Source organism: Mercenaria mercenaria, chromosome 9, assembly GCF_021730395.1.
Source record: "Mercenaria mercenaria strain notata chromosome 9, MADL_Memer_1, whole genome shotgun sequence".
Lineage (NCBI taxonomy): Eukaryota > Metazoa > Mollusca > Bivalvia > Venerida > Veneridae > Mercenaria > Mercenaria mercenaria.
In genome coordinates this window covers 20,172,501-20,198,393 of record NC_069369.1, presented here as the reverse complement: position 1 = coordinate 20,198,393, position 25,893 = coordinate 20,172,501, and the positions used below count along the sequence as shown (strand labels likewise).

The window sequence follows — 25,893 nt, the reverse complement described above, 5'->3', positions numbered from 1 at the left end:
GGTTCTCTATTAGTGATCTAATACCTTAAGAGAATTTAAGCATATATACAGGGAGTATTTGAATACAATTTGTCATTACAAATCTCAGATAGAACCCATGCCCGCCCGCTTAGCTCAGTAGGTAAGAGCATTGGTCTACGGATATCGGGGTCGCGAGTTCGATCCTCGGGCGGGGCGTATATTCTCCGTTACTATTTGATAATCGACATTGTGTCTGAAATCATTAGTCCTCCACCTCTGATTCTTGTGGGGAAGTTGGCAGTTACTTGCGGAGAACAGGTTTGTACTGGTACAGAATCCAGGAACACTGGTTAGGTTAACTGCCCGCCGTTACATGACTGAAATACTGTTGAAAAACGGCGTTAAACCCAAAACATAAAAACAAACAAAAAAAAACAAGAAATATCTTTAAAAATGATTGTCGGCGAATTGAAATAAGGAAAGAAGTTTATGAATTTTTCATCTAATATTCATCTTTCATCTAAAATTTTTCAAATTGCAAAACTAAACACCGCACTTTAACAATTTAAATGGTTCTCTTTTAATTTTTCGCAAAGGTTTCGTAGGGTTGCAGTTTCGTTTCGTTAATCCTTAGACGAATAATTACAGCAGTAGTTTGATGAAGATTCATGAGAAGAGGTCATTAAACGTGTTTATATTTTTAGCTAAATTGGTCCCTATCCCCATTTGTAACAAAATAGCAGGAGACCTTACGATATTGTTACACATCGAGTTTGATAAAAATCCATTACATTTTAGTGGTTAATGCGAAGAAAGACATATCTACTTTTAGCTATAGTGGCCCCTAATAGGGCCCAAGTTCCTATATAAATAAATTTGGAAGAGGACCTTATAATGATGCTCCAGACCAAGTATGACAAAGATCCACCAAGCTGTTCATGAGACGATGTATAAAGGCATTTCTAGTTTTAGTTCTAGCAGCCCCTAAAAGGGGTCAAATGTCCCAGCTGAACAAAGTTGGCTGCGGGCCTAATAAAGATGTTACAAATCAAGTTTGATTAGAATACATGAGAAAAAATCAATTAAAGGATTTTTTTATTTATTATTTTTATTTATTTCTAAAATAGGCCAACTGATCCCGCTTTAACAAATGCATATTCGCTATTCATGAATCTTTGGACAATGACGTCACACCTATAAAAAAGTGAAGGTCAAGCAAAACATACAATTGTAATTATTTCAATATTTTTGTTTCATAAGTTTGACCGTAGTCATATCACAACTGTATGCAGCGTACCTTCTTTTCAGTGTAATGAGATTCAGTCATTATATAGCATATATATAATAAAACAGATTTCAACTGAGTTCAATATTTGCATACAATACTAAAGAAAAATATTCATATATAATAAATCAGTTAAATAATTTATAACAAATATATCAAAGCAAACAAGTACTCATTTTAATATGCAATCTGAATAAGTCACAAAAGCAAGAAACCTTTTGATATACAGACGACAATTGTAACAAGGAAAATATTTTAAAAAGCACTTCTCTACATAAAAGGCTCTTATCACACCCTTATTCATGTGATACGCAGACCGTATTCAGCTCTTTCTTTAATTTGATATATGTTGGTATTTGAACAGGTTTTTATCATATTTATTAAACTTACTTGTCATTTTGAGATATATCAATATTCTTGCTAAATATACTGAGCCAAAGTTAGCTTTAAAACTGTGAACAGCGTCGTTTAGGATAAACGCTTTGTCTGCATTTCACTCAGCGTAGCACTATCAACAGAGTGAAAGAAATTGACACTCTCGTCCAATCAGGCAGAGTGTTACATAAATCTTCCATTTTGATAAATTATCTATAATGCGTTATCAAGTAGTTTGATTTGCAAACTGAAGTCACGTGGCATAGGTAACGAAAACGAATTTAGACGGCGTTCGCCGAAAAACAGATAGAACCCATGTAGATTATGATATTATGAAAACAGTGTAGATTCTTGTCTATAATGACATATTAAACGATGCAGTTTACAGTAAAATATATATGAATCAACTGCAATTAAGCATACAAGACATTTAAATGTTAAATGCAACATATTATTATGTATGTAGACTGTATCACTTAATCAAATCTGTAAACTTTTAGACAATTCAATCTGTATAAAATTCCAATAACTAACAATGGCAAATTCATCTGAACTTATTTCACTTAATTTCTAATAATAATGTACATATTTTCTGGAAAAAAAACCATAAAGACTTAATACCAAATGAAATTGAATATTTGCTTACAACATTCATGAAAAAGAATTAGAAATGACAATAATAATCTTAATTCAACATACTTCGAAAAGAAGTCAGCAAATCCTAGAATTGTAATACTTTTATAAACTAGTCAATTCTGAGCATATAAAATGAGTAATGCTGGACTCTAGGTTTATATGCAAAAGTGAGCATCCCAGGGATTAGGTGCTAAAATCTTGAAAACAAACATTCTTTTGAAGTAGCTAAAAGTTGTCACCAATTAAGAGAATATATGAAGTTGTTCTGCTAACAACCTAATGACAGACATTTTATTCACAAGCTTTTTATAAAACATATGTTCTAGACTAAAAGGTGCTAGGCAGTTTTGAAAGTCAAATACTTAGTTTGATTTCTTAATTTAGCTTTACATTTAAAAGAGGAAGTTCTCAAAGTTATAAGTAGTACAGCTTAGTACAAAGTGTCATAATCCAAAGTGTATTAAAGTACCTCTTTATACAACAACTAAAAATGTTGTTGAAACACAGGTGTTATAGATTTGTTATTACAATTTTCTTTGTATTTTTTCTACATTTTTATATGATGAAAGGGAAAAACCTTTATACAACAATTAAAAATTGTAAACATATTTTGAAAATTTATGTAAAATACAAAATGTTACTGTGGTAAGCCTAACAACTATAAGACATGTACTCAATTCTTTTAACCAGAACAAAATAAGCCTGGAAGTGAAAAATGACCATCAACGTTCTTTTAAATGTTAAGCTGAACGTATATAGGGGGACCTCAGGTTGGTACTTCTGCCTTGACAATAACTTAGGGGCCAGGGAAATCATTGCACACATTCATTTTTACATAAAAATGCTTGTCGGGAAGCCTTATAAATATAACCATTATTATGAAATAATGCACTGTCTCAATCAGGAATCGATTTGACTTCAACTTATCCCATAACATTTGAAAACATTTGAGGACCCCCGATAAGGTTGTTATAACATCTGGTCAAACCCTTTTGCATGTTTACATTGATGTATTTTATGTATACTTATTGTATGTGTGTATATAGAATAATTATTATGTATAAATACAATAAAATATAATTAAACTGATTAAACGTAACATTTGAAAAGAGCTGTCCAATGACGACACGGACCGAATGACACATTTTTCAAGTCGATAGTAAATATCTCATTTGGAATATCGCATGTTACCGTAGAGGTATGGATTTTCGTCGCATCGCGCAGGATCATTTTAAAGATAGATTTTTGAATAAAAACAACACTACCCTTATTTGTATTGATATGCAAGCCGTTGCGGTTCGGACAAGTTATGTGGACGCTTATTAGGCACTAGGAAAAGCGTATTATTCCAAAAAGTCCGAAATCAAACGCTCGGTACACATACCGGAAGTACACATTTTTTAATTTGATAGTATATATCTCATTTGGTATATCGCATGTTACCGCCCGATTTTCGTCGCTTCGGTAGGATCGATTCATTACGAACGACAAAATGTAATAATTATTCTTTTATCAAAATTGTCCGGATCACATCTGTCTTTTTTATTAAAGATGAACCGATATTTACAATCTGTTGCTGCAAGACCCAAAATGAAACGTAGTGCTGCCTACACCATTTTTGAAAGAATCAGAATTCCCCCAGCCCCTTTTGTAGCTATTTCATTACCTCAAACTATCCAAAACGTAGCTGATTGGAAAAATAGGCGCTACGTGATCAAATGAACATTAGTGATTATTTTCAGGTGATAAAATGTACGTATCAGCTATAGTGCAATGTCACTGTGATATTTACTGAAGTGGACACACCATACGACAGTACTGGATAACCGCCACCCTGATACCAAATTACATATCTAATCTGATTAGAAATAATTGACTTGTCTCTCTGACTAGCTGGATCAACTGTTCTGATAGCTGCCTCGGTTATATTCCAATGAAATGTTACAAGAGCTTTACTAAAAAGAATAGGTGAATAAAGAAACCGTCATAGGTGTCATTGCTAAGACTATATACTTATTATATCAAGAAGGGACTCATTTACGATTATTATGGTCATTAAACAATATTCATACTATGGCATTATCGAAGTTCCCCTTTCACATAATTAAAGAGATGTGAATACATGTATAAAATGGTAAATCGTAAATCGTTATATTATATAGTATATTATACTAAATCTGTTTCGGCAATGATTCTATTAACTGTACTCGTTAATTTAAACGTTCATGAAAGATGAGTGATTTAAACCCCTTTGCAGCCTCAAAATAGCTTTTTCTTTCGTAGAAATAACTACATAAGAAATGACCGCCAATTTTAATTTGCCACGCCAATATGTGGCAAAAACAGCAAGTACTTCTGTACATGCTATCTTAAAAATTCTTACGCAAAAGTAAAGTACTTCAAATTCTCATGCACGCCATACTTTTCAATTTGATTTTATACCACCAACAAAGCAGCAGTCAACATTAAAAACTTAACTTTCCCATGGGAAATGCTATTTTCCCATAGGAATGTGGTCTTTTCCCGTGGGAAATACACTTTCCCATTGGAAAATAACTTTCCCATGGGAAGAACATATGATAAATTTCTCATGGGAAAGTGGATTTCCCATGGGAAATATATTTGTTTCTTAAAATGATAAATCATTATCTTTTAAACTTATTCTACACTAGGTACACCATAAAATGACTTTGGAAAAAGTTATTTGTCATTTTATCATTTTACAGATTTTCCCATGGGAAACCGTTCCCATATTTTGGCCATGGGAGGACATTCCTATGGGAATAATTTCCTATGGGAAATATTTCCGATTGGAAGACTTTTAAAACATTCCCATGGGAAATATTTCCTACAGGATATATTTCCCATGGGAAATATTTCCGACGGGAATGAATTCTGGTGGGAATATTTGATATAAAATGAGACATGTGTATAATTTTCCAAAATACTTGATAAGAAACTGAAAATTCTAAACTGAATAATACCTTTATAGATATGGAAGTCGTCGATACTGTCGTTTAAATTGGGATCAAATTGGAATTCTAACACGATCCGATCTATTTTCCTATTAAACAAAGAAGGCAGAAAACAGTAAATTATTATACAACTGTTCTGACGTCACAATTATTACGTCATGGCGTCAAACGGCATAGCGGCGCGCTGGAAAAGAAACCGATTGACGTGCAAATATTTAATGAATGTCGTCAAGGATGTACTTAAAAATCCTTGGTAACGTGTTAGAATCGAAATAATATATCTCATTCAGTGATTTGCTGCGCCCTCATGATATAATTCCTTCGCATCTGAATTCCAAACAATGATTGATTCAGCGACAAATCACTGAATGAGATATATTATTTCTTAAATAGAGTATGTCAAATGGGAAATAGAGAATGGTCATGAGTCTTCTACAGGCGATATTTCTTTTCACGGGGCCTCCGTGGCCGCGTGGTTAAGGTCGCTGACTTCAAATCATTTCCCCTCTCATCGATGTGGGTTCGAGCCTCACTCGGGGCGTTGAATTCTTCATGTGAGGAAGCCATCCAGCTGGCTTACGGAAGGTCGGTGGTTCTACCCAGGTGCCCGCTCGTGATGAAATATTACACGGAGGGGCACCTGGGGTCTTCCTCCACCATTAAAGCTGGAAAGTCGCCATATGACCTATCATGTGTCGGTGCGACATTAAATCCAACAAAAAAAATCTTTTCACACTTAATTTAAATACTGCAAAATTACATCTAAACCACACTGCTGTGATCTGGAGTTACTAGTCATACTAACCCTATTAATGATGGACACGACTGAGTCTATCTTTTTGGTCAGTGTAAATCATGATTAACTTGCACATCCGTGCAGTCTGATCATGATCTGCACTGTTCGCCATTCAGTCGGTATCCTTTTGTAAGCACCCCGTTTAACAGTTCATTGTACTGTCCAAACTGAAAGATGGACAGGTTCATTATAGAAATTCAGCAGGGTAATGGCTAAAATAGAGTTTAATATTCACTCTCTTCTACGTTCTAATGTCAAAAATCTGAAAAAAAAAAGTGAATAAAACAAACACTAGCTTTAATCTAAATCCTAAAGTGAAAAAAGTGTTCATTAATCGTTCTGTCTCATGACGCTACTTGATCAAATAGCTCCTGTAATAGCTCCTGCGCTGGTACTAGATTGGTTTTCTAATCATATTCATTATGCATATTTCCTATAACCTCTTTTTGTGTTTAGCATACAATTAAAACACTGTGAAACTACAAAAAAAAAAAAACTGACAAAGGCTGTATTGAGTATCATCCTTCACCAAACTCTTGTTCAAATTATTTTGATCGTAGTAGTGGCCGAGTCTGCACTGTGACAAGGTCGTGCAACAGCACAGTCGCGATTAAAACAAATCCCCATTAATGCTGGTTTGCTGTCATTATCACATATGAAAATATAATATTTATATTTTTACGCAGAGGGTGTACTGAATTAAATCTAAAAAGATATTGCTAATCTAAAATCTTCTATTTATAAATATGTGTTGTTATTTTAATCTGAAAAATACTTATTTCGTTCACAAAAGAACTACGTTTGTAGTGTGTGGTCAGTTTGTTTTGTTTTGTTTTTTATCTCTAAGTAACTCGGAATACCTTTTTTGGAGATTACATGTTATTTACGCCCAATAAAGAACCAATGTATTCCAAATATCGAGGCTTCACAATCTGTCTGTTTTAGAACAAATGTTTAATTGCTGAAGAAAATATTCTAGCTGGTTTATTCTATAATTTACTACATATTAAGAAAAGAAGACAATTTACCAAAAATTTGCGACAGACTTAAAAAATTTCTAATCAGTTATTCTACAATTAACATGTCCCAATAGTGATGCGTTTTCTATTATTTTGTATAGTGTGCCTGTTACTCACCTGAACCTTAAATATCTAACTTTTCTATCGTGGAGATTTCAAAAATAGTGTTAAAACAATATAGTCATAAATTATGCGTAAGATATCTAAAATTTCAAAATAATTTTAAAATCCCTGTAGGGGCCTTAATTTAAAAAATAATTAGTGTGATGAACTTGGTTATTCATGTTACAAAACATTTAATCTAAAACAGATACACATTTCATCAAATAATGATAAAAATGAAAATATTCCTTAATTTCCCTTAAAATGGAGAAGAAAAAGCTAATTGTCCCGTGTTGGGGCCTTTCCAAAAAATAAAAATGGATTTTTGAGCCTGGGTTCCACCCTAGTTGAATGGAAGAAACAATAGCAAACATTTTGAGGTATGATACCGTTTTGTACTAAACAATGCATACGGAGTTGTTAACAAGCTTATGGCATCATTTTCCAGTTAGCCAAATGCTTAATAAGATCTTACAAATAACTAAAAATATCGTGCAGAAGAAAGTAAAACGTTGCAACACTTTTTTAAATTTACATTCTTCTTGCATTTTATCAACTTATTTACACCTGCTCATTTTTCAGTGTCATTCATACATTTTATGCCAAATGTGGTGAAAAGGAACATGTTGAAAAATTCCACCCAAACAGCGGGAGAGATACTATAATGGCCGAACGAAACAGGCAACAAGACAATTACAGATCAGCATAGTACCGATGGGATTTGAAAACTACCTACCAAAGAGTTCTATCCCTTTTCCAGGGCCGCCCCAGCCGTGTGGTTAAGGTCGGTGACTTTGAATCATTTGCTCCTCGCCGACGTGGGGTTCTAGCCTCACTCAGGGCGTTGAATTCTTCATATGAGGAACCCATCCGGCTGTGGCTTACTGAAGGTCGGTTGATCTACCAAGGTACACACCCAGCATGAAATAATGCATGGAGGGGCACCCGGGATCTCCTCCACCATCAAAACTGGAAAGTCGCCATATGACCTGCGACGTAAAACTCAACAAAAGATCAATCCTGTTCCGTCAGACAAAATCGAACAGGGAAGCATATCCAACAGTAAAAGGGTTTGAACCCTAAATACGATGCGGAGTGTCTTAAACAAACAGTTTTATACCATGACCCAAAATCTTACGAATTTGTAAAATATTTAAAAATGAAAACCACAGGTCGCCCAGCACAACATAAATGAAAAACCATATCCCCATAAAAATGGGGTCTGATGCAGAAGTGTCGTGAAATAATTTACTAATTAATTTTAAAAGCAAATCTGAATTCAGCAAAATTTACGTAATTTATGACAAAAAAATGTAGCCTTGCTGACGACGTTTAATTGTTATATACAGATTCATCAACATGAGTGCACGCTCTCTGGTGCACCGAATCAATAGAGAAATACATATTAAATAAGATGTTGCCTTGGTTACACACCGTCTAAATGGGCGACGATATATATTTTGCATGCTAAAAATCGATGTCTGTGCAGCTAAAATATTCATTTTATATATACAATATTCATTGCATTTTCTGCACCAATACTAAACAGAATTTAACAATAAAGGTTTCCTAAGTAACCATCCAGTCCACTGGAAAAAATGACTTCTGGTTGCAAAATGGACCATGTGGATCAAAAATAATAAGTTCAAAATGAAATCATTGGTTGTGTTTGTGCAGATCAGATTAGGTATCTATTCAAAGCGATAGTTGACAACCTAATGCGTTTAAAAAAAAGCGTTTACTTTTGCATGTTTTGTTCGGCCATCATCTTGGTTGTCTTGTGCCAGTTTAAAAAAGACGTGCCAGATCTCGATCATGACATTGGACTGAACTCTCCAAAAACGTTAGGGTTAACCTTTGTTTTTGTTTATGAAACCATCTAACTATGTAGAGAAGTTTCCGTCAAATCAAAATTATGGAAAACCTTTGGAATGGGACAAACTTCAGGAGATTACAGCTTAAATACTACAGAAACAATTCGTTTTTGTAATTGTAATGTTAGTTTAGTCAAGCAAACAGTTATGCTCGCCAGCTACCATGTTGACAAGGAAACTCAGATTTGTTTGTGATGAAGCTTTTAAACCTCCCCATCACGCTTTTAAACTGGGGATCCAGCAGCCCATACACTATTGGATTGATAACATGGTTGATAAAATAGAAACGCAAGAAAAGAAAGTAAACTGTTTTCTGTCCATCGGTCAAGTATTGAAGAATATCTTTAGAACTTGCGATAATTGTGACTAACACAAAATACGTTATTGTTGTGATGATAAAAGCGACAGTTAAAATGAACATAATAAGTGTTTTCCTTCTGACCCTTTTGGGAACATTCCGCTTGAAGGCACGTTTTTCACGTGTATTTCTGTTGTTATGAAGATCTGTAATCTTTATTTCTGATATGTCTCTAGGTTTGTCCGAGTCTTCATTGGTCGAAAATTCCCTTTCTACTTCGTTGTCGCATCCTGCAACATTGTCATTACTGATTTGACTCGTATCGGGATTTTCATTTCCACTGTGTGTTGGGGAACACATATTTGGAGTATTATTGACCATAGTCTTTCCTGATCCCATCCGGTGTCGTCGTTCTTTAAGAAGTTTCATTGCAACGAAAACGTACTGTATAAACATAAGAATCAGTAAAATCAAAATGACGGCAGCCACTGTTGAAACATAACCTATTGGATAGTCAGTCTTCTCGAACGTTTGATCCTTTTCGCAAAGTGTTACATTTATAGATACATTTTCATATATTTTCGTTGCTGACCGCAATCCCCATAAAAATGGAGTGGGAAGGGCAACAAATAATGCAACGATGCAATATATTCCACACAAACCTTTGGCCACTCGCGGCTTCAGTTGCCAGCTAAAAGGTCGACACACTTTCCTGTATCGATCAAATGCTATTGTCACTAAACACAAAGCTTCAGCAGTTACCGTAAATACGTTGAAGAACGACTTTATTTTACACAGTTCTCGCACGGGGTACACGTACCAATAAAGTTGTGTAACCATCTCTCCTGGCATTGTTGTTATACAGCATGTTATGTCAATGAATGCCAGACAAAGGACAAAGTATCGGAAGGTACAAACACGATAATGAAACAGGAACACATAGATCACGAGCAGATTTCCAAAGAATCCAACTACAACTTCAATTCCAACAATAATAGTGACTGGCAACACCGCCCGGGTAAATTCATCGTTAAGCTGTTCCGTTAAATCTTTCGTACTGTTTTCCATATTTGCGTTTAGTAAGATTGTTCTAAAGCAAATGTGTTATGAAAATTATTTAAACCGTATTTGACAAAACTTATCCCCAGAATGCATGTTGTGTTCATCAAACTCTGTGTTTCAAGTTTAGCGTGTTACTGGTAGAATTGTGCAACAAGTCCATCTGTCTGCTCTGTAACGAATGCTTAGGATTGTTGGTTATCATTAATGGGGATTACCCGTCATATTTAGTGATGATAGGGGTTTATTATTGTGTCATATTCATACCTTATCAACACGGACGAGGAAGTATAGTTTAGTCATGCAAACATTTATCTCGGCTATCATATCAAGAGTTAAACATCCTGTATCATATCTTAGCTTTTAGTTGCTTTTGTCATTGATGGAACTGGTATTGGTACTAAATATTTTATCAACCTAACTTTACATTTTGCTACAATTAGAGCTTATTAAAGAACATTTTCAAATATGCTGGTGTATAAGTGTAAATTATACATTGTCTGATACATAAGTTTGAAGTGGTTTGCTAAAAATAAAGCAGGGCGACATCCAAAGTTTGCTCCAACAGATGAGCTCGTACCTTGCTGTGTGGTGTTTGGTGCCCCTCTAAAATGTTTTTATCTACAAAAGTACTATGGATGTGTGATACACAGATGTCAATCTTGTATGATACTTCTGTTGCGGCTGGATAAACATCATGTTAATTGACGTAACCCCAAAGCTAACTGTGAAAGCATGTGCTATCATGGAAAGCTAGTAAACAGTCTCTGTTTAGTGCAGTCTAGAATGCACAGTACTACCTATAATGAGTTCGCAAATGACATTTATAGAGTTATTCCTCCGATACTATGGATGATGATATGTTATTCTATTAAACCTATATACTTGAGGCATTTTCACCTTTAATCTTTCACGACTTACCCAGATCTAGTTGATCTTAATTGGCTTCCCCAATTGTTGACCATCCTAAACATCTTGAATCACTCGTTCTTTATCTCCGAAGATCCGATCTAAGCTTGAGGTAATGACATTAACATATTTATCTTAGACCATTTGTCCTTTACTTCTGCATATCCAGTCTACGGGTGAGGCAAAGCCATTTACCCATATATCTTGAGCCATTCGTGCTTAACCTCAGAAGCCTTATATCATATCTACACGTAAAGCAATGCAGTTAAGTCATATCTCTTGAACCACTGTCTTACCTCCGTAGATCCAGTGTACGTTTGAGGCAATGACATTTAGTCTCTTAACTTACGCAGTTCCGAGCTACAGATGAGGGAGGCAATGACATTTAACACTATGACGTGAGTCATTCGTCACCACATATTCGATCTACGGGTGAGGAAATGATACTTTAGCCATATATCTTGAGCCATTCGTGCTTTACCTCCGCAGATCCGATCTACAGATCAGGCCGTGACATTTTTCTGAATGCTGTGGTGGCCGATTTGTGCCATTTCATAATGCCGGATGTCACATTACGAAACACCGCTTCGCCGTACGTCATTATTGTGCACCGCTAAATGCCGCCCCCTTGACGTTGCCTTTCACAAGGTCGTCCTGAGAAACGTCGCTTCGCCGAATGTCGCCCCGACAAACATCGCCCTACCGAACGTCGCTCTGCCAAACGTCGCTATGCATGACATCGTTATGGTGCCCTGCAGAATATCGCCCCGCTAAACGTTACCCTGCCAAATGTCGTCTTTTTGCCTTCCGAAATGTCATCCTTCATCTATTCTATGACCGGAGGGCACTAAATGCCCCCCGTCCCTCTACCAGTCGCACATTGTGTACATTTTAAAGTACAAGATATACTTTTTTAATGAAAGTTTGTACATACATAGAGGACACTATTGAGAATGCACACGTCATTTAATGACTAGCCTGCTTGTGGTGAGCTATATGGCTGTCGGCGTATGTGCGTTAGTACGAGCGTTCATCCATCCGATTTAGTACGAATTAAAATTGGCCATGCATGGAGCAACCGTTTTCAGGAAGGTTTGCCTTAATGAGACAGAGTGTCGCGCGCAATCCCCCATACCATAAGTGTCCAAATTGGGATGGGGTGGGGGCGACGTTAACGGGGTGTCGCTGCAATAGAATGAAGCAACGGAATAGCACAAAACAGCTACCATAATAAGTATCTATTTGTTCTTTACCTATAAACCATGAGCGGAAATATTCAGTAACCTGTCAAGAACACGAGTATGGATTCAAGAATCAGCTAGGATGTTAACAAACAGAATACTGTTAAAAATAACGTGAACCTTTAATTTAACAATCAAACATACCAAGTATGGTAAATGATTTGTAATTCTGACACTTACTGGGGATGTTTCAAACACCCAAAAGCAGAAAATTCCACCGTCATCATTTCTAAGGATTTTCAGTTGGGTAGGAGAGTTGTCATATTTGGGGAACAAGGCTCCGAAGAAAATACAAGCCAAAGGAAACAACAAAATTAATATTGTCTGCACTAAAATGAACAAAGTCTTACAAATGGAATTAACACACAAAAGTAATATCAAACACTATTTAAATAAACGATGTTGATTTAATTACATATGATCGTGCTTAAAATAATTACGCTACAAGTCACTTTATACGCATTGAATTTCGTATGTTTCCCATCACCTTCTTAAATCTTGGATCCAGTAAGCCGTAAACAATCGGGTTGATCACGTGATTGAGAAAGTAGAGACGGAAAAAGAAGAAGTACGTAGCTTTCCCGCTATCACTCATGTCTTGCAAAATATCGTCAGATCTTGCAATGAAAGAAAGAAGAGTTAAATACAAGATCGTGGTAGCTATAAAAGCAATTGTTAGAATAAACATTATGAGTGTTTTTCGCCTAACCCTGGCAGAAATGTTCATTCTAGCATGTTGTTTTCGTGGTGAATTGTGAGTATTATTTGGTCTGTCTATCGATGCTGGATTTCCTCTTGTTGGAACTTGCAGGGTTGAACTAAATTCTTGATGATCTGTTTCACAGTCAGAAAGGATCTCAATATCTTTGTTTATCTGCCTAGGCTGGCCTTTACTGTCAAGCCCTGAACTGTATCCAGTATCACTAACTTCTGTTGAAGTATTTAGAGTATTTGCATTAGAAGGGACACCAGTGTCTAACGCAGGCGCCGGGGTAATGACCACCATTGGTGTCGTGGAATATGCTTTTTTTCTTTCTCTTTTCTCTTGTAAAAGTTTTCTTGCAACTAGCACGTACATCCCTAGCATCAATACCAAGCTTATTGAAACAATTACTTCTACAGTCAGAGAATATATCAATGGGTATTTTGTGTTTTTCCATTGTTCATCTTTTTCACAAATGGTTACATTAATATCAATGTTCTTGTATACTTTTGGATGCGAGTGTGTTCCCCAAAAGAACGCCACTGGTAACGCGAGTACAACCGCTACAGTATATATTGAAGCACACAAGTAAATCGCAATCCTTGGTCTAATCTGCCACCTCAAAGGCTGACAGATCTTCCTGTAGCGGTCTAACGCAATTGTCAGAAGGCACAATGCCTCCGCAGACACCGTGAACACATTGAAGAATGATTTTACCTTGCACAGCTCGCGCAGTGGGTACACGTACCAGAATAACTGTGTCACCATCTCTCCTGGCATCGTGGTCAAACTGCTAGTAACATCAATTATAGCCAAACAGAGAACAAAGTACCTGAAGTTACACACATGGTAGTGGAATGCGAACACGTACAGAACTAGTATATTTCCAAAGAAACCTAGAACGACTTCCAAGCCTACAAAGACAGTAACCGGTAAAACAGAAGTCTTAAACTCATCATTGAGTTGCTCAGCTAGTGCTTTGTCAGTTTTGTCAGCAGCATCGTCTCCCTCTGCGTATTGGATGTATGATAAATTATTCAAATTATCCAATGATGTGAAGTTCGAATATTTTAGAATTATCTCGTCATCCATGTTTATTTCATTTGCTGTATCTTTTAAAACTGATTTTTAAAAAGCTTAATGCAAGCACGTAACTTTTTCAGAAATCGAAAGTTCATGTACAAAGTTTTAAGTGCGAACACAAGCATTGCAATTGTTTAAAACATAAGTATATCATAGTGTAACAATGGCTTACAATTATTTTCCTTATGAAAGCGATTGTAGAAAACTAAAGTCGGAAGAGAATACAACACTTTAAAACATGTAGCTTAAGAGGGAGGCTTAACATAAATGCGAAACGGTTACTGTGCCTCGTTCAAACGATGTCTTTTACAAAATGATATACAAATTTTATTCATATTTATAAAACAACTCAGCTCGCGGAAATCTCTTTAAACTAATTGTTCAACTTAAATGTACCAAATGTCTAGTTCAGAAGTTGTTAGATGCATATCCTACCCTACTATGTTAATATTTTACATGTGTCATGAATCAATTTAAGTTTATCCGAATATACACATTCTTTATGTTGTATTTTGATGTATGCTTTCACTGATAAAATATGCAGTCACTACACGTCCTCTACGTTGTTATTCTATAATTATTTGCTCACAGTAATTTTATTGCTTATAGTAAGTTTAAACTACCACGTTCTCTACAAAAGCGCAGTATATTCCGATTTCATACAAGTAATATCGTCGTGCGAACGAGCCTTGATTGATTTTTGTGCCCTTTATCTCCGTGATAAGAATTTTGTACTAATTTCACAATCCCTGTCAACGTGGAGTACTTCCTAGCTGGGTCCAAGTCAAGACATATTGAAATACGTGAGGAAGAATAAAATCACCCTGTTTTATTAATCAGTCGCAATTACTATTTTCTTAATTACCTGATCGGGATAAATAACTGTCTCAACGCATCCGATATGCTTACGTAATCGTCTGATAAGAACAAAAAGTTAAGTATTTACATTATCTGGGTTAAGAACTCAATCAATTAAGCTGTCTTTGCACTATGCGTGGGTTTTTGTAACATCCTTGCATCACATTTTTTGTCGGGTTTAACGTCGCACCGACACAATCATAGGTCATATGGCGACATTCCATCATTGATATTGGAGGAAGACAACTAACATAACCAAAAGAATTATTGTATTATTGTCTAGTTAACACATGAGATAATCTGGAGTAAAAATTAAAACAAGCACTTTCATAAAATATAACATTTTGTACACAGTATAAACACATGTAATGTACAATGTAAAACAATAGGTCTTTATAACAGTGATTTGTTTCTCAGTATTTCAACAAATATTATAAAGCAATTGATGCGTTCTATAAATTAACATAAAACAATAAAATTAACAGAAAATAATCTTCCTGCCGCTTTTGATCTTAAAGGCTGATAGAGCCCAACAATTTCATCTCGGCGCCAAAGGTGATTAATTGTTTCCTTATGTCAATACAATTTACTTATGTTACATGTCAAACGGAAGTTAAAGTGATGTAAACAACTGTGCATGATTTTATACTTTCGGACCGGCTGTTTCTTTTTCATGTCCAAGAAGTGTAAAGCTGTGAGAATATAAATATAGTTTGTACAGGCATTGTTTGAGGATATCATATTTCCATTAACATTATTGTTTATTCAATATCTATCGTTTTTTAATATGCCCAGATACTACATTCTGGACAATTCTAGACTTTTGGCCAGTTCTCCTGCCATATCAATTACACTCTCACCGAGATGTGTACCTGTAACCGGATAAAACAAGTAATAAACTGAACTTCAGAGGCACTGCACCTCTGAATGTAATCTTTGAAAGTGTTCAGTATGTTCACCAGAACCAGCAATGGCCAAACATCTCAACTAAAAACTATAAATGCGTATCAAATATATAACGTTGAAAATATTTTATAGCAAGTGCGTAGATACTGTTATGATCTAACTCAGAATAAATTTAGAATACTACACGAATTCAACTAATAGGTATCCGTTTTGAATTGAATAAAAACCACAAAAAAATAATGAATAAGCTTGTCGCTATCAGCTCATGATCGTTTCAAAATCCCTATTTCTATTACTTAGCAGGTATCACAACAAAGACAAAGTTAGTTTTTATTAGAGTAAATATTTCAAGTATGTAAAGTGCAAACAAAGAACAAATTGAACAACAAGCGATAACAGATGTAATGAAGATCACAACTCTATGAAGATTTTTCATATTTACCTGATATTGTCCTTTTTTGAATGTTGCATTTGTGACATATTTCTGTTCTATTTCGAAGTGTCTGAAGATGAAAGTGCATTTTTAAAATTTCTCATTACTTGTCTGAAGTGCGGATCGAGTACTCCGTAAATGATCGGGTTGATCACGTGATTGATGAAGTAAAGGCGAAAGAAAAAGAAATAGACGGCTTTGCTACTATCGCTCAAGGTGTCCAGAATAGATCTTGCAATTAACGACAGCAATGTTAGGTACAATATCGTTGTTATGATAAAAACAATCGTCAAAATAAACATGATGAGCGTTTTCCTCCGAACTCGTGATGCCATGTCGTGCGCATGTGCATGGTGTGAAGCGTGCTGACTGTGATGAGATTTGTCTTCGCTTTGGTGAAGGTGCCGTATAAGAGTTAATATCTTATTCTGCTTTTCCCGAGGATCGTGGTCATCATCAATGATTTCTCCAGAAAGAGTATTATTGCGACTTTTTCGTCTGGCTGCATTATCAACAGTGTTTTTGTCACCGTCCTGCTCGTTCAAGTTACTTGATTTTCTGTCTTCTTTTGGGGAGAAGTCAGATTCACTAACATCCGGTGTTGAATTTATTTCTACCGGACTTTGAGACTGAGACATCTCTGTATTATTTGAAGATGTAGGCAATTGTTGTCCCAAACCGTAGGCGCGAAAACGTATCCGTTTATTCATTAGAAGTGTTCTGGCAACAAACACATACAAAACAAACATTACCACCAAACACAGTGACAAAATTACTTCAACTGTCGCGGAATACTGAAGCGGATGATTTGTCCTCAGCCATTTTTCGTCTTTCTCGCATATTGTTACTGTTATTGTCGTGTTTTTGTAGGTCTTCTCGTCGGTATGAGTCCCCCAGAAGAAATACACAGGCACAGCAAATATAAATGCTATAACGTATATAATTCCACATACATATTTTGCATGTTTAGGCTTTATTTGCCAACCTAGTGGTCGACACACTTTCAAATAACGGTCCACACCAATGGTTAGAAGACACAGTGCCTCAGCGGATACAGTGAACACATTAAAGAATGATTTGATTTTGCACACTTGTGGCACGGGATACACGTACCAATATAGTTGTGTTACCATCTCTCCCGGCATTGTGGTTAAACTGCTCGTGATGTCGGTGAAAGCCAAGCAGAGCACAAAGTATCTGAAGTTACAAACATGATACCGAAACAGGAACACATATATCACAAGTAGGTTCCCAAAGAACGCTGCAAACACTTCAATTCCAACAAAAACTGTAACCGGTAGAACAGCTCGTGTCATCTCATCATTCAATTGTTGTGCCAGGTCGCCTTTATTGTGGTCAGGAACGTGTTCCTGCTCTGTAGAAACACGACTTGTAACTGTAGACAGATATGTAAGCGGATCCATGATGTCCGCAGTTTTCAACAAAATCAAAACAGTTTTGTTATTCAATATTTTATATCCAATGCTTGTTTGAAGTGCGTATGTATTTGTTTGCTTTACAAACTGTATGATTTATTACATTTGTGGATGTATCTTTACCTTCTTTATATTTCACACAAAACTGGAGATTTTTCTCTTCCTGTTTGCAGTTGGATAAACACGCAAAATACTTTAGTTTTTGTTTGAAGTGGTCGTTTATTATTCATAGCTTTTGCTCCATCTATACAGCTGATCGCATGTATTGACATGCTGCCGTCTGCCTAAGGCCCATTAGGGGTAGCCAAATTCGGAGATCTATATATAGATATAGATCTAGTTGTTTATATACATGTCTACTAGAGATAAATCTGTCAATAATATAACTAAACATGAAACTCATTTAAAGTTTGCATGTCATCCGATTATTAAGATAAGTAGTAACTATATTGGAATGCTCACATTTTTCACGAAAATCAAACTTTCATATCGTTGCAATGCGAATTATTACAGTAAGTGGGCATTGTATATGTGTTAATATATTTTTGCATATGCATTATTTGACCGGGTACAACGGGATTGTTTAGATTGCAAATTGTTTGTGGACTAAACGAAATGAAGAATTTTACTGTTACATTTACAAAAGATAGACGAAAGAAAAAAAAGACCAACTTGCAATGGACTTGTCCACGAAGTAGGCTGACCTACTTCATCCCAGACACGCAAATCGATGCCGGTCAACTTGCAATGGACATGTCCGCGAAGTAGGCTGACCGACCTTCATCCCAGACTCGCAAATCGATGCCGGCCAACTTGCAATGGACTTGTCCACGAAGTAGGCTGACCGACCTTCATCCCAGACTCGCAAATCGATGCCGGTCAACTTGCAATGGACATGTCCGCGAAGTAGGCTGACCGACCTTCATCCCAGACTCGCAAATCGATGCCGGTCAACTTGCAATGGACTTGTCCGCGAAGTAGGCTGACCGACCTTCATCCAAGACTCGCAAATCGATGCCGGTCAACTTGCAATGGACTTGTCCGCGAAGTAGGCTGACCGACCTTCATCCCAGACTCGCAAATCGATGCCGGTCAACTTGCAATGGACTTGTCCACGAAGTAGGCTGACCGACCTTCATCCAAGACTCGCATATCGATGCCGGTCAACTTGCAATGGACTTGTCCACGAAGTAGGGTGACCGACCTTCATCCCAGACTCGCAAATCGAAGCCGGTCAACTTGCAATGGACTTGTCAACGAAGTAGGCTGACCGACCTTCATCCAAGACTCGCAAATTGGTGCCGGTCAGTTTAATATCAGAAAGCACAGGCATTTGTTTTGCTCATCAGTTAATGTCTGTGCACTAAAACAATTCCGTTACCCGTTGAAAAATGTATTCCACTCATGTTAGAATGATTGTGCCTGACTGGAAATGTCGGAATGCCAATACAAATTCATTTTAACTTGTGCTGAAGTACTATTGTATTGTCTAGTTACACGCAACATCAGATATTCTGGAGTGAAAATTAAACTAACATGATCCCATAAACTTAACTCAACAGTTTTATTATACTATATAACACATGTAATATATCCAATTATTTCAGGAACGTAAAACAATATGCCTTTAATATAGTATACAATTTCTCAGATTAAGCCAGTTATTCAGGGCAAAACAATTCACGACATTCACCAAATAACTAGCTAGTCTTTCCTAATCTAAATTAATTCCCCAAACTGTATTTCATCAATCATTAAATTGGGACTAATGCGCCCAGAATTCAACTTTATATACTAAAGTTTAAAGAAAATTTATCTTCCTGTCGCTATTAATCTTGAAAAAAGTCTGATAAAGGAGCCACTATTTAACCTTAACACCTCAGCACAAAAACTTTTTCTTTAAATCGATACAATTCGCCTATTTTATAGTGAAGTTTTAAGCTGTTTTAGACGTATCTAAATCTTTGGAACTGACAAATTTCCTGAGACAAATAAGTCATTGTTTCGTTTTCGTGCCTAAACCTAACGTAAAATTGTGAGGTTATTAATATCATTTGTACAGACATTGTCACAGAATATTATATTTATATATAACTTCCTTTTCGCTAACCTCCCTTGCTCTGAGCACATGTTGAAATTATTGATTAGTTATTTTCCATTGCTTTTGAATATACGCAAATGCTGCATTCTGATCATTTGACCGGACCTACCGCCACATAAATTACGATCCCGTTGTAACCTCTAGGGTAAATAGCCCAATGCTGAATTCTGGTGCATTGAACCTCCCGGAGTGTGCATTTAAAATCTCCATTTTGTACAATAAAAAGCAGCAAAAACAGCAGTGGCCAAATTTCTAAACTCAAAATTGGATGCGTTACAAATATAATGTTTAAAATATCTATTATTTTGAGTACTTGTACATACAAATAAACATAAGTTTCAAATATTTTATGATTTCATGTGAAATGTATTCACTTTGAATTGATGAAACACAAATCATATTACTAACAACAGATAACTAAATGTGTGTACATAGGACGCAGGTGCCCCCCACACTATTGCCACTGTACATGGTTTCATGACCCTATGTGAAATATTTTTAAAATGTATGCAACACAAAATTTTAAAAACCTTACGTGTATTTTTCACTAAGTGAATTCACTCCTAGTAGACCTATTTTTCACAAGATATCCTTAGAATTGCTTCAAGAATACGAAAAAAGGTGTTGAATAGTATGCAGTGAAATGCAAGTCAACTGAAGTCAGGTACCCTCATATTGTCGCATTTCAGAAAAAAAAAACATCGTTTTCAAGAAAACAACTCGAAAACATGCGAATTAATGTAAGCATAAAAACTGTCTTATTTTATGTAAAATACATTGCACGAGAGATACAATGCCCATCTGACTCTCGGTTTACGGGCAAATATGCTAAAAATGGAAAACCAGCCGGATCAATTTATTAGGGACTTTTTTTCGACTACACCACGGGAGCACATTTTTGACTTAATTACTGCTATATAACCTGAAATCCCAAAGAGAACACCACAGTCCTCATGTTTTATGACTCTATGTCAGGTACATTTTGAGATACACGGGGCACAAACTTTTATTTTTGACTAACCCCAGAGCCATAACTCTGGTCTTAAATAAAAACTCAGGTGCACAAATTCACATGCTGGTTAATATTCATAAATGGTTTCATGACTCTAGGAGAAATATTTTTAAAGATATATGCTACCCAAAGTTTTAAGCACTTTACTTGTAAATATAAGTATTTGCAACTATTGTAAAAATACTTATTCCAATTATGTACTTTATAGCAACCAACTATATGCATTCAACACTGATGTTTTATTTGTTATGTTATACTGTTATAGTCTCATGCATGTAATATGCCTTGACTAAATGAATAAACTTGAAACTTGAAACTTATTTTTCACTAAGTCAATGATCGTAATTCCAGCCTGGTTGATTTATTCACAAACAGAAGTCCAAGTGTGCAACTTCACTTTAGCAATCCCTAATGTTTTGTGACTTTAAGTCAAATACTTTTTGAGATTCAAACTTCTTTCCAATGTGTGCATATTTTTGACTAAGTCAAGGGCCATATCTCTGTCTGTCTGTGTCCAATTAAAACCTCTGGCGCACAACTACCCGTGCTGAATAACAACCCTATGATGTTTGATGACTCTGGGTCAAATAGTTTTTGAGATATGAACGGCACAAACTCGGACGGACGGACAAGGGCTACTCTAAGTCCCCCCACCCCCCTCCCACACACACAAAAACAACAACGGAACGATGGGGAGCACAAAAATAACTCTTTCTATATATCTAAAATATAACAGGTATCGAATCCAAGACAAGGCTAGTTCTTTTTAAACGTCTTTACAGTAAATACTTTTAAATGTTTAGACAAACAATAAAATACTATTCATACAGCATCAAATAACAGATTACAATTCCGTAACGATTATTTATAATTGCCTGACATTATCTTCTTTCAATGTTACATATGTGACGTATGGCCGTCCCTATTTCGAAACGTCTGAAGATGAAAAAGCATTTCTGAAATTTCTCATAACTTGTCTGAAGTGCGGATCGAGCACTCCATAAATGATCGGGTTAATCACGTGGTTGATGAAATAAAGGCGAAAGAAAAAGAAATAGACGGCTTTGCTGCTATTGCTCATAGTGTCCAAAATTGATCTTGCAATGAACGACAGCAATGTTAGGTACAATATCGTTGTAATTATAAAAACAACCGTCAAAATAAACATGATGAGCGTTTTCCTCCGGACTCGTGATGCCATGTCGTGTGTACCACTGTGCCTGGGGTTACTGTGATGAGTTGATATCTTATTGCGTTTTTCCCGATGATCCTGGTCATCATCAACGCTTATTCCAGAAAGAGTACTTTTTCGACTTTCTGGTCTGGCTGCATTACCGGCAATATTTCTGTCACAGTCTTGCACGTTCAAGTTACTTGATTTTCTATCTTCTCCTGTTGAGAAGTCAGATTCGCTGACATCCGGTGTTGAATTTACTTCTATCGGATCGGGAGAAGTCTCTATACTGCTAGAAGTTGTGGGTGATCGTTGTCCTGAAGTGTAGGTGCGAAAACGTTTATTCATTAGAAGTCTTCTGGCAACGAACACATACAAAACAAACATTAAAACGAGACATAGGGAAATAATCACTTCAACTGTTACGGAATATTGAAGTGGATGATTTGTCTTTAACCATTTCTCGTCTTTCTCGCATATTGTTACTGTTATTGTCGTATTTTTGTAGATTTTCTCGTTGGTATGCGTCCCCCAGAAGAAATACACAGGCACGGCCAATATAAATGCTATAATGTATATAATTCCACATACATATTTTGCATGTTTAGGCTTCATTTGCCAACCTAGAGGCCGACACACTTTCATATAGCGGTCCACACCAATGATTAGAAGACACAGTGCCTCGGCGGATACAGTGAACACATTAAAGAATGATTTAATTTTGCACACTTCTGGCATGGGATACACGTACCAATATAGTTGTGTCACCATCTCTCCCGGCATTGTGGTTAAACTGCTCGTGATGTCGGTGAAAGCCAAGCAGAGCACAAAGTATCTGAAGTTACAAACATGATACCGAAACAGGAACACATATATCACAAGTAGGTTCCCAAAAAACGCTGCAAACACTTCAATTCCAACAAAAACTGTAACTGGTAGAACAGCACGTGTCATCTCATCATTCAATTGTTGTGCCAAGTCGTCTTTATTGTGGTCAGTAACGTGTTCTTGCTCTGTAGAAACACGACTTGTATCTGTAGACAGATATGTAAACGGATCCATGATCTCCGTAGTATACTTTAAAATCAAAACATTAGAAACAAACAGTTATGGTATTCTATATTGCATCCAATGCATATTCGAAGTGCGTATGTATATGTTTGTTTTATAAATTGTATGACTTATTACATTGTTTCAGATAACGTTAACTATCACATATTTCATGCATTTAAGATTATTCACATCCTGTTGTCAGTCAGATAAACGCGCAAAATACTTTGGTTTTGATAAAGCATGATTGTTTGAAGTAATTGTTTATCTACATTTTGAAAGATATTTCTCCCAGTCAGATAACTTAACATGTAACTTACTCACCTTTTACCTTGAAACTTTGATATTATAACAATGCAAATATTACAGTAAATTATTATAAATTGTTCCCTACAAGCATTGTTATAACTGTCACAAACTGACATACGGGCCTTATTGTATCTGTAGTTTAAATACAGGTATTATATCATCTTTTTGTAAATTTTTGAGTTATTGAGTTAAATGTTAGATTTTACGCATAAAATACCTCTCATGTTTTTCTGTATTTCATAACTTAAACTTCCATGTAAATTTTATTAAATTCGGTTCAGTAATAAGAAAGATGATATCGTATAACCTTCAGTAATTCATGTTTTTATCCCCAAAACCACTATAACGGGCCTTAAATTGTCAAATTCAAATCCGCGCCAAAGTAGTCAGATTTCCCGGCTATATCGTGATTCCCGTGAAAATGCAAATAGTCAGAGTACACGCACATGTCGTGAGTCCCATGAAATTTAGTATTTGGCGGGACATTACCCTACAAATAGACTGGACTAGATATGCCTAGGGCACACCATTTTCGACCTTAGACAATTTTTTCTTGTTAGAAATTTATGCTCGATCGAGCTTCTTCCACCAGATGACTTTTACCTGGTGATGATGTCACGACCCAGAAGTACAATTACCCGCGGTTCACTTGTCTTCACTAGCCTTGAGGTGATTTTCCCAGCGCAGAGCTTTCGTCTCATGGTTGTGCCGTAACCGCAAAGACGATGATTTTGTGATCCACTGAAGTCAGCTCAGGGATGCAATCACCTACCATCATAGGAAGCCAAAACGGAGTCAAATTTTTCCCGGTTTAGAGGGACTTTACTTGAATATATGTTGTATTTTTGTGCTACTTAAAGTTCAAAGTTAACGGAAACATCTGTGTCACGGAACTGTCAGTGTTAGAACTTTATACTTTCTCATAATAAGATTTTTTTCACTTTTCATTTATTCATTGTAAATAATGAATTTATGTAAATAAATTTGTAAATATTGTAATGGGTGTTGATTTGTTCTGATAGTTATTGTCCCCGGTACGTCCATCCTGTCACAATAACAGCATGCACGTTGTTTCACAGGTTTTTAATGACCGGACACTTAAGATTTTTTTCTCGTAGTGTTATTTCAATACGCTATGTTTCTGCCGCAAACGTTAACGTTAGGACTATTTTCTGTGCACGATAAAACTTCTGTGTGAGAATTTAGCCAGAGCACCTGAACAAGCCAGAGTAGCGAGCTCAACGTTCTACCTTGGCTGTCTTGACTAAGTTCATGCATTATATGTTGGATTTAAACGCTGTCATGTAAGTTTCATTGTACGTGAAAAAGGTGATTTAATTCAACCTATTTGAAACACAGTCTTATCCATGAAATTGAAATGTCATGAAAATCATGAATACTTCAGATTCATGCATGGTCAAATGCTTTCATGAAATGACTCATAACTCCCTGAAGTGAATCCCGCCAAGCCAGTCGAACTTTGCATCATCAATCACATATCAGTGATGTGCAATGATAATGTGTTTGGAACAATATTTCATTGTAGATATATGTCATACACAAATGCCAAACAACGAGGAATGGAAGAAACGATGGGATTTGATAAGACGATCAACTATGCCGTTGGTAAAAATGGAAGTCCAATCATTATTAGACAGTGCCGACATTGGATACAACCAGCAGTATGGATAGAGGAGTTTCAGGAAATCCAGATTAAATTGTATCCAGACTGCATTACCAATGTTTGCGCCAAGCATAATAAAAGTGAACATTTGTTTATCTCAACAAGTATGATGAATGGGAAAATATTTATACTTGTGTACCACCATGACGAACAATTCGACACAATCACTTCGATCAGTGGATTATATGGACATAGCTTTTCTTGTGCATTCTTTGGCGTTTGCTGTAGCATCTTGGAACAACGTAAGCAGGCCACAGGACACGTAAAGAGATAAATTTGTGATTCTGTATGGCAATGTCAAAAATGCTGTAGCAAAGTACAAAGAAAACTAGTGCTGCTTCAGATACTTAGCAATTTAGCTTTTGTACTTAATCATGACAGCAACATGTGGAAATATGTTTCACCTGAACTAAAGGTCCTTTAGATTACATATTATTTTCGATTTTGAAAGTCGTTCCGATAAAAAAAGATACAGCCTTTTGTTGCAAAAATGATTTTGCTGTGAATTTATTCGTGAGGAAATATCGGAATCATGCGATCAAAATGCAACACGTTACCTGAACCCAGAGAAATGTTGTTTAAAGGCGATAATAACGTGACCGAATTTGTGCTTG

At 36.1% G+C, this 25,893-nt stretch overlaps 4 protein-coding genes across 4 annotated transcripts; all 4 read right to left on the bottom strand.

The window, feature by feature from the left end:
• Window positions 1-4,016: 4,016 nt before the first annotated feature.
• LOC128559225 (uncharacterized) lies at window positions 4,017-10,389 on the bottom strand. Its single transcript, XM_053550444.1, has 3 exons — window positions 9,466-10,389; window positions 7,886-8,049; window positions 4,017-4,212 (listed from the first exon to the last, which is right to left on the bottom strand). The coding sequence occupies exons 1-3, from the start codon at window positions 10,387-10,389 to the stop codon at window positions 4,017-4,019; spliced, it is 1,284 nt and encodes a 427-aa protein (XP_053406419.1).
• Window positions 10,390-11,351: 962 nt separating this feature from the next.
• On the bottom strand, window positions 11,352-15,506 carry LOC123546639 (cephalotocin receptor 1-like). The gene has a single exon (XM_053550954.1). The coding sequence runs from the start codon at window positions 14,323-14,325 to the stop codon at window positions 12,979-12,981; it is 1,347 nt and encodes a 448-aa protein (XP_053406929.1). The 5' UTR covers window positions 14,326-15,506; the 3' UTR covers window positions 11,352-12,978.
• Window positions 15,507-15,972: 466 nt separating this feature from the next.
• On the bottom strand, window positions 15,973-17,937 carry LOC128559224 (neuromedin-K receptor-like). Its single transcript, XM_053550443.1, has 2 exons — window positions 16,884-17,937; window positions 15,973-16,046 (listed from the first exon to the last, which is right to left on the bottom strand). Exons 1-2 carry the CDS (start codon window positions 17,935-17,937, stop codon window positions 15,973-15,975), a joined length of 1,128 nt encoding a protein of 375 aa, XP_053406418.1.
• A 3,791-nt stretch (window positions 17,938-21,728) lies between these two features.
• On the bottom strand, window positions 21,729-23,402 carry LOC123547805 (5-hydroxytryptamine receptor 2C-like). The gene has a single exon (XM_045335058.2). It carries the CDS (start codon window positions 23,296-23,298, stop codon window positions 21,985-21,987), a length of 1,314 nt encoding a protein of 437 aa, XP_045190993.2. The 5' UTR covers window positions 23,299-23,402; the 3' UTR covers window positions 21,729-21,984.
• Between the last annotated feature and the right edge of the window lie 2,491 nt (window positions 23,403-25,893).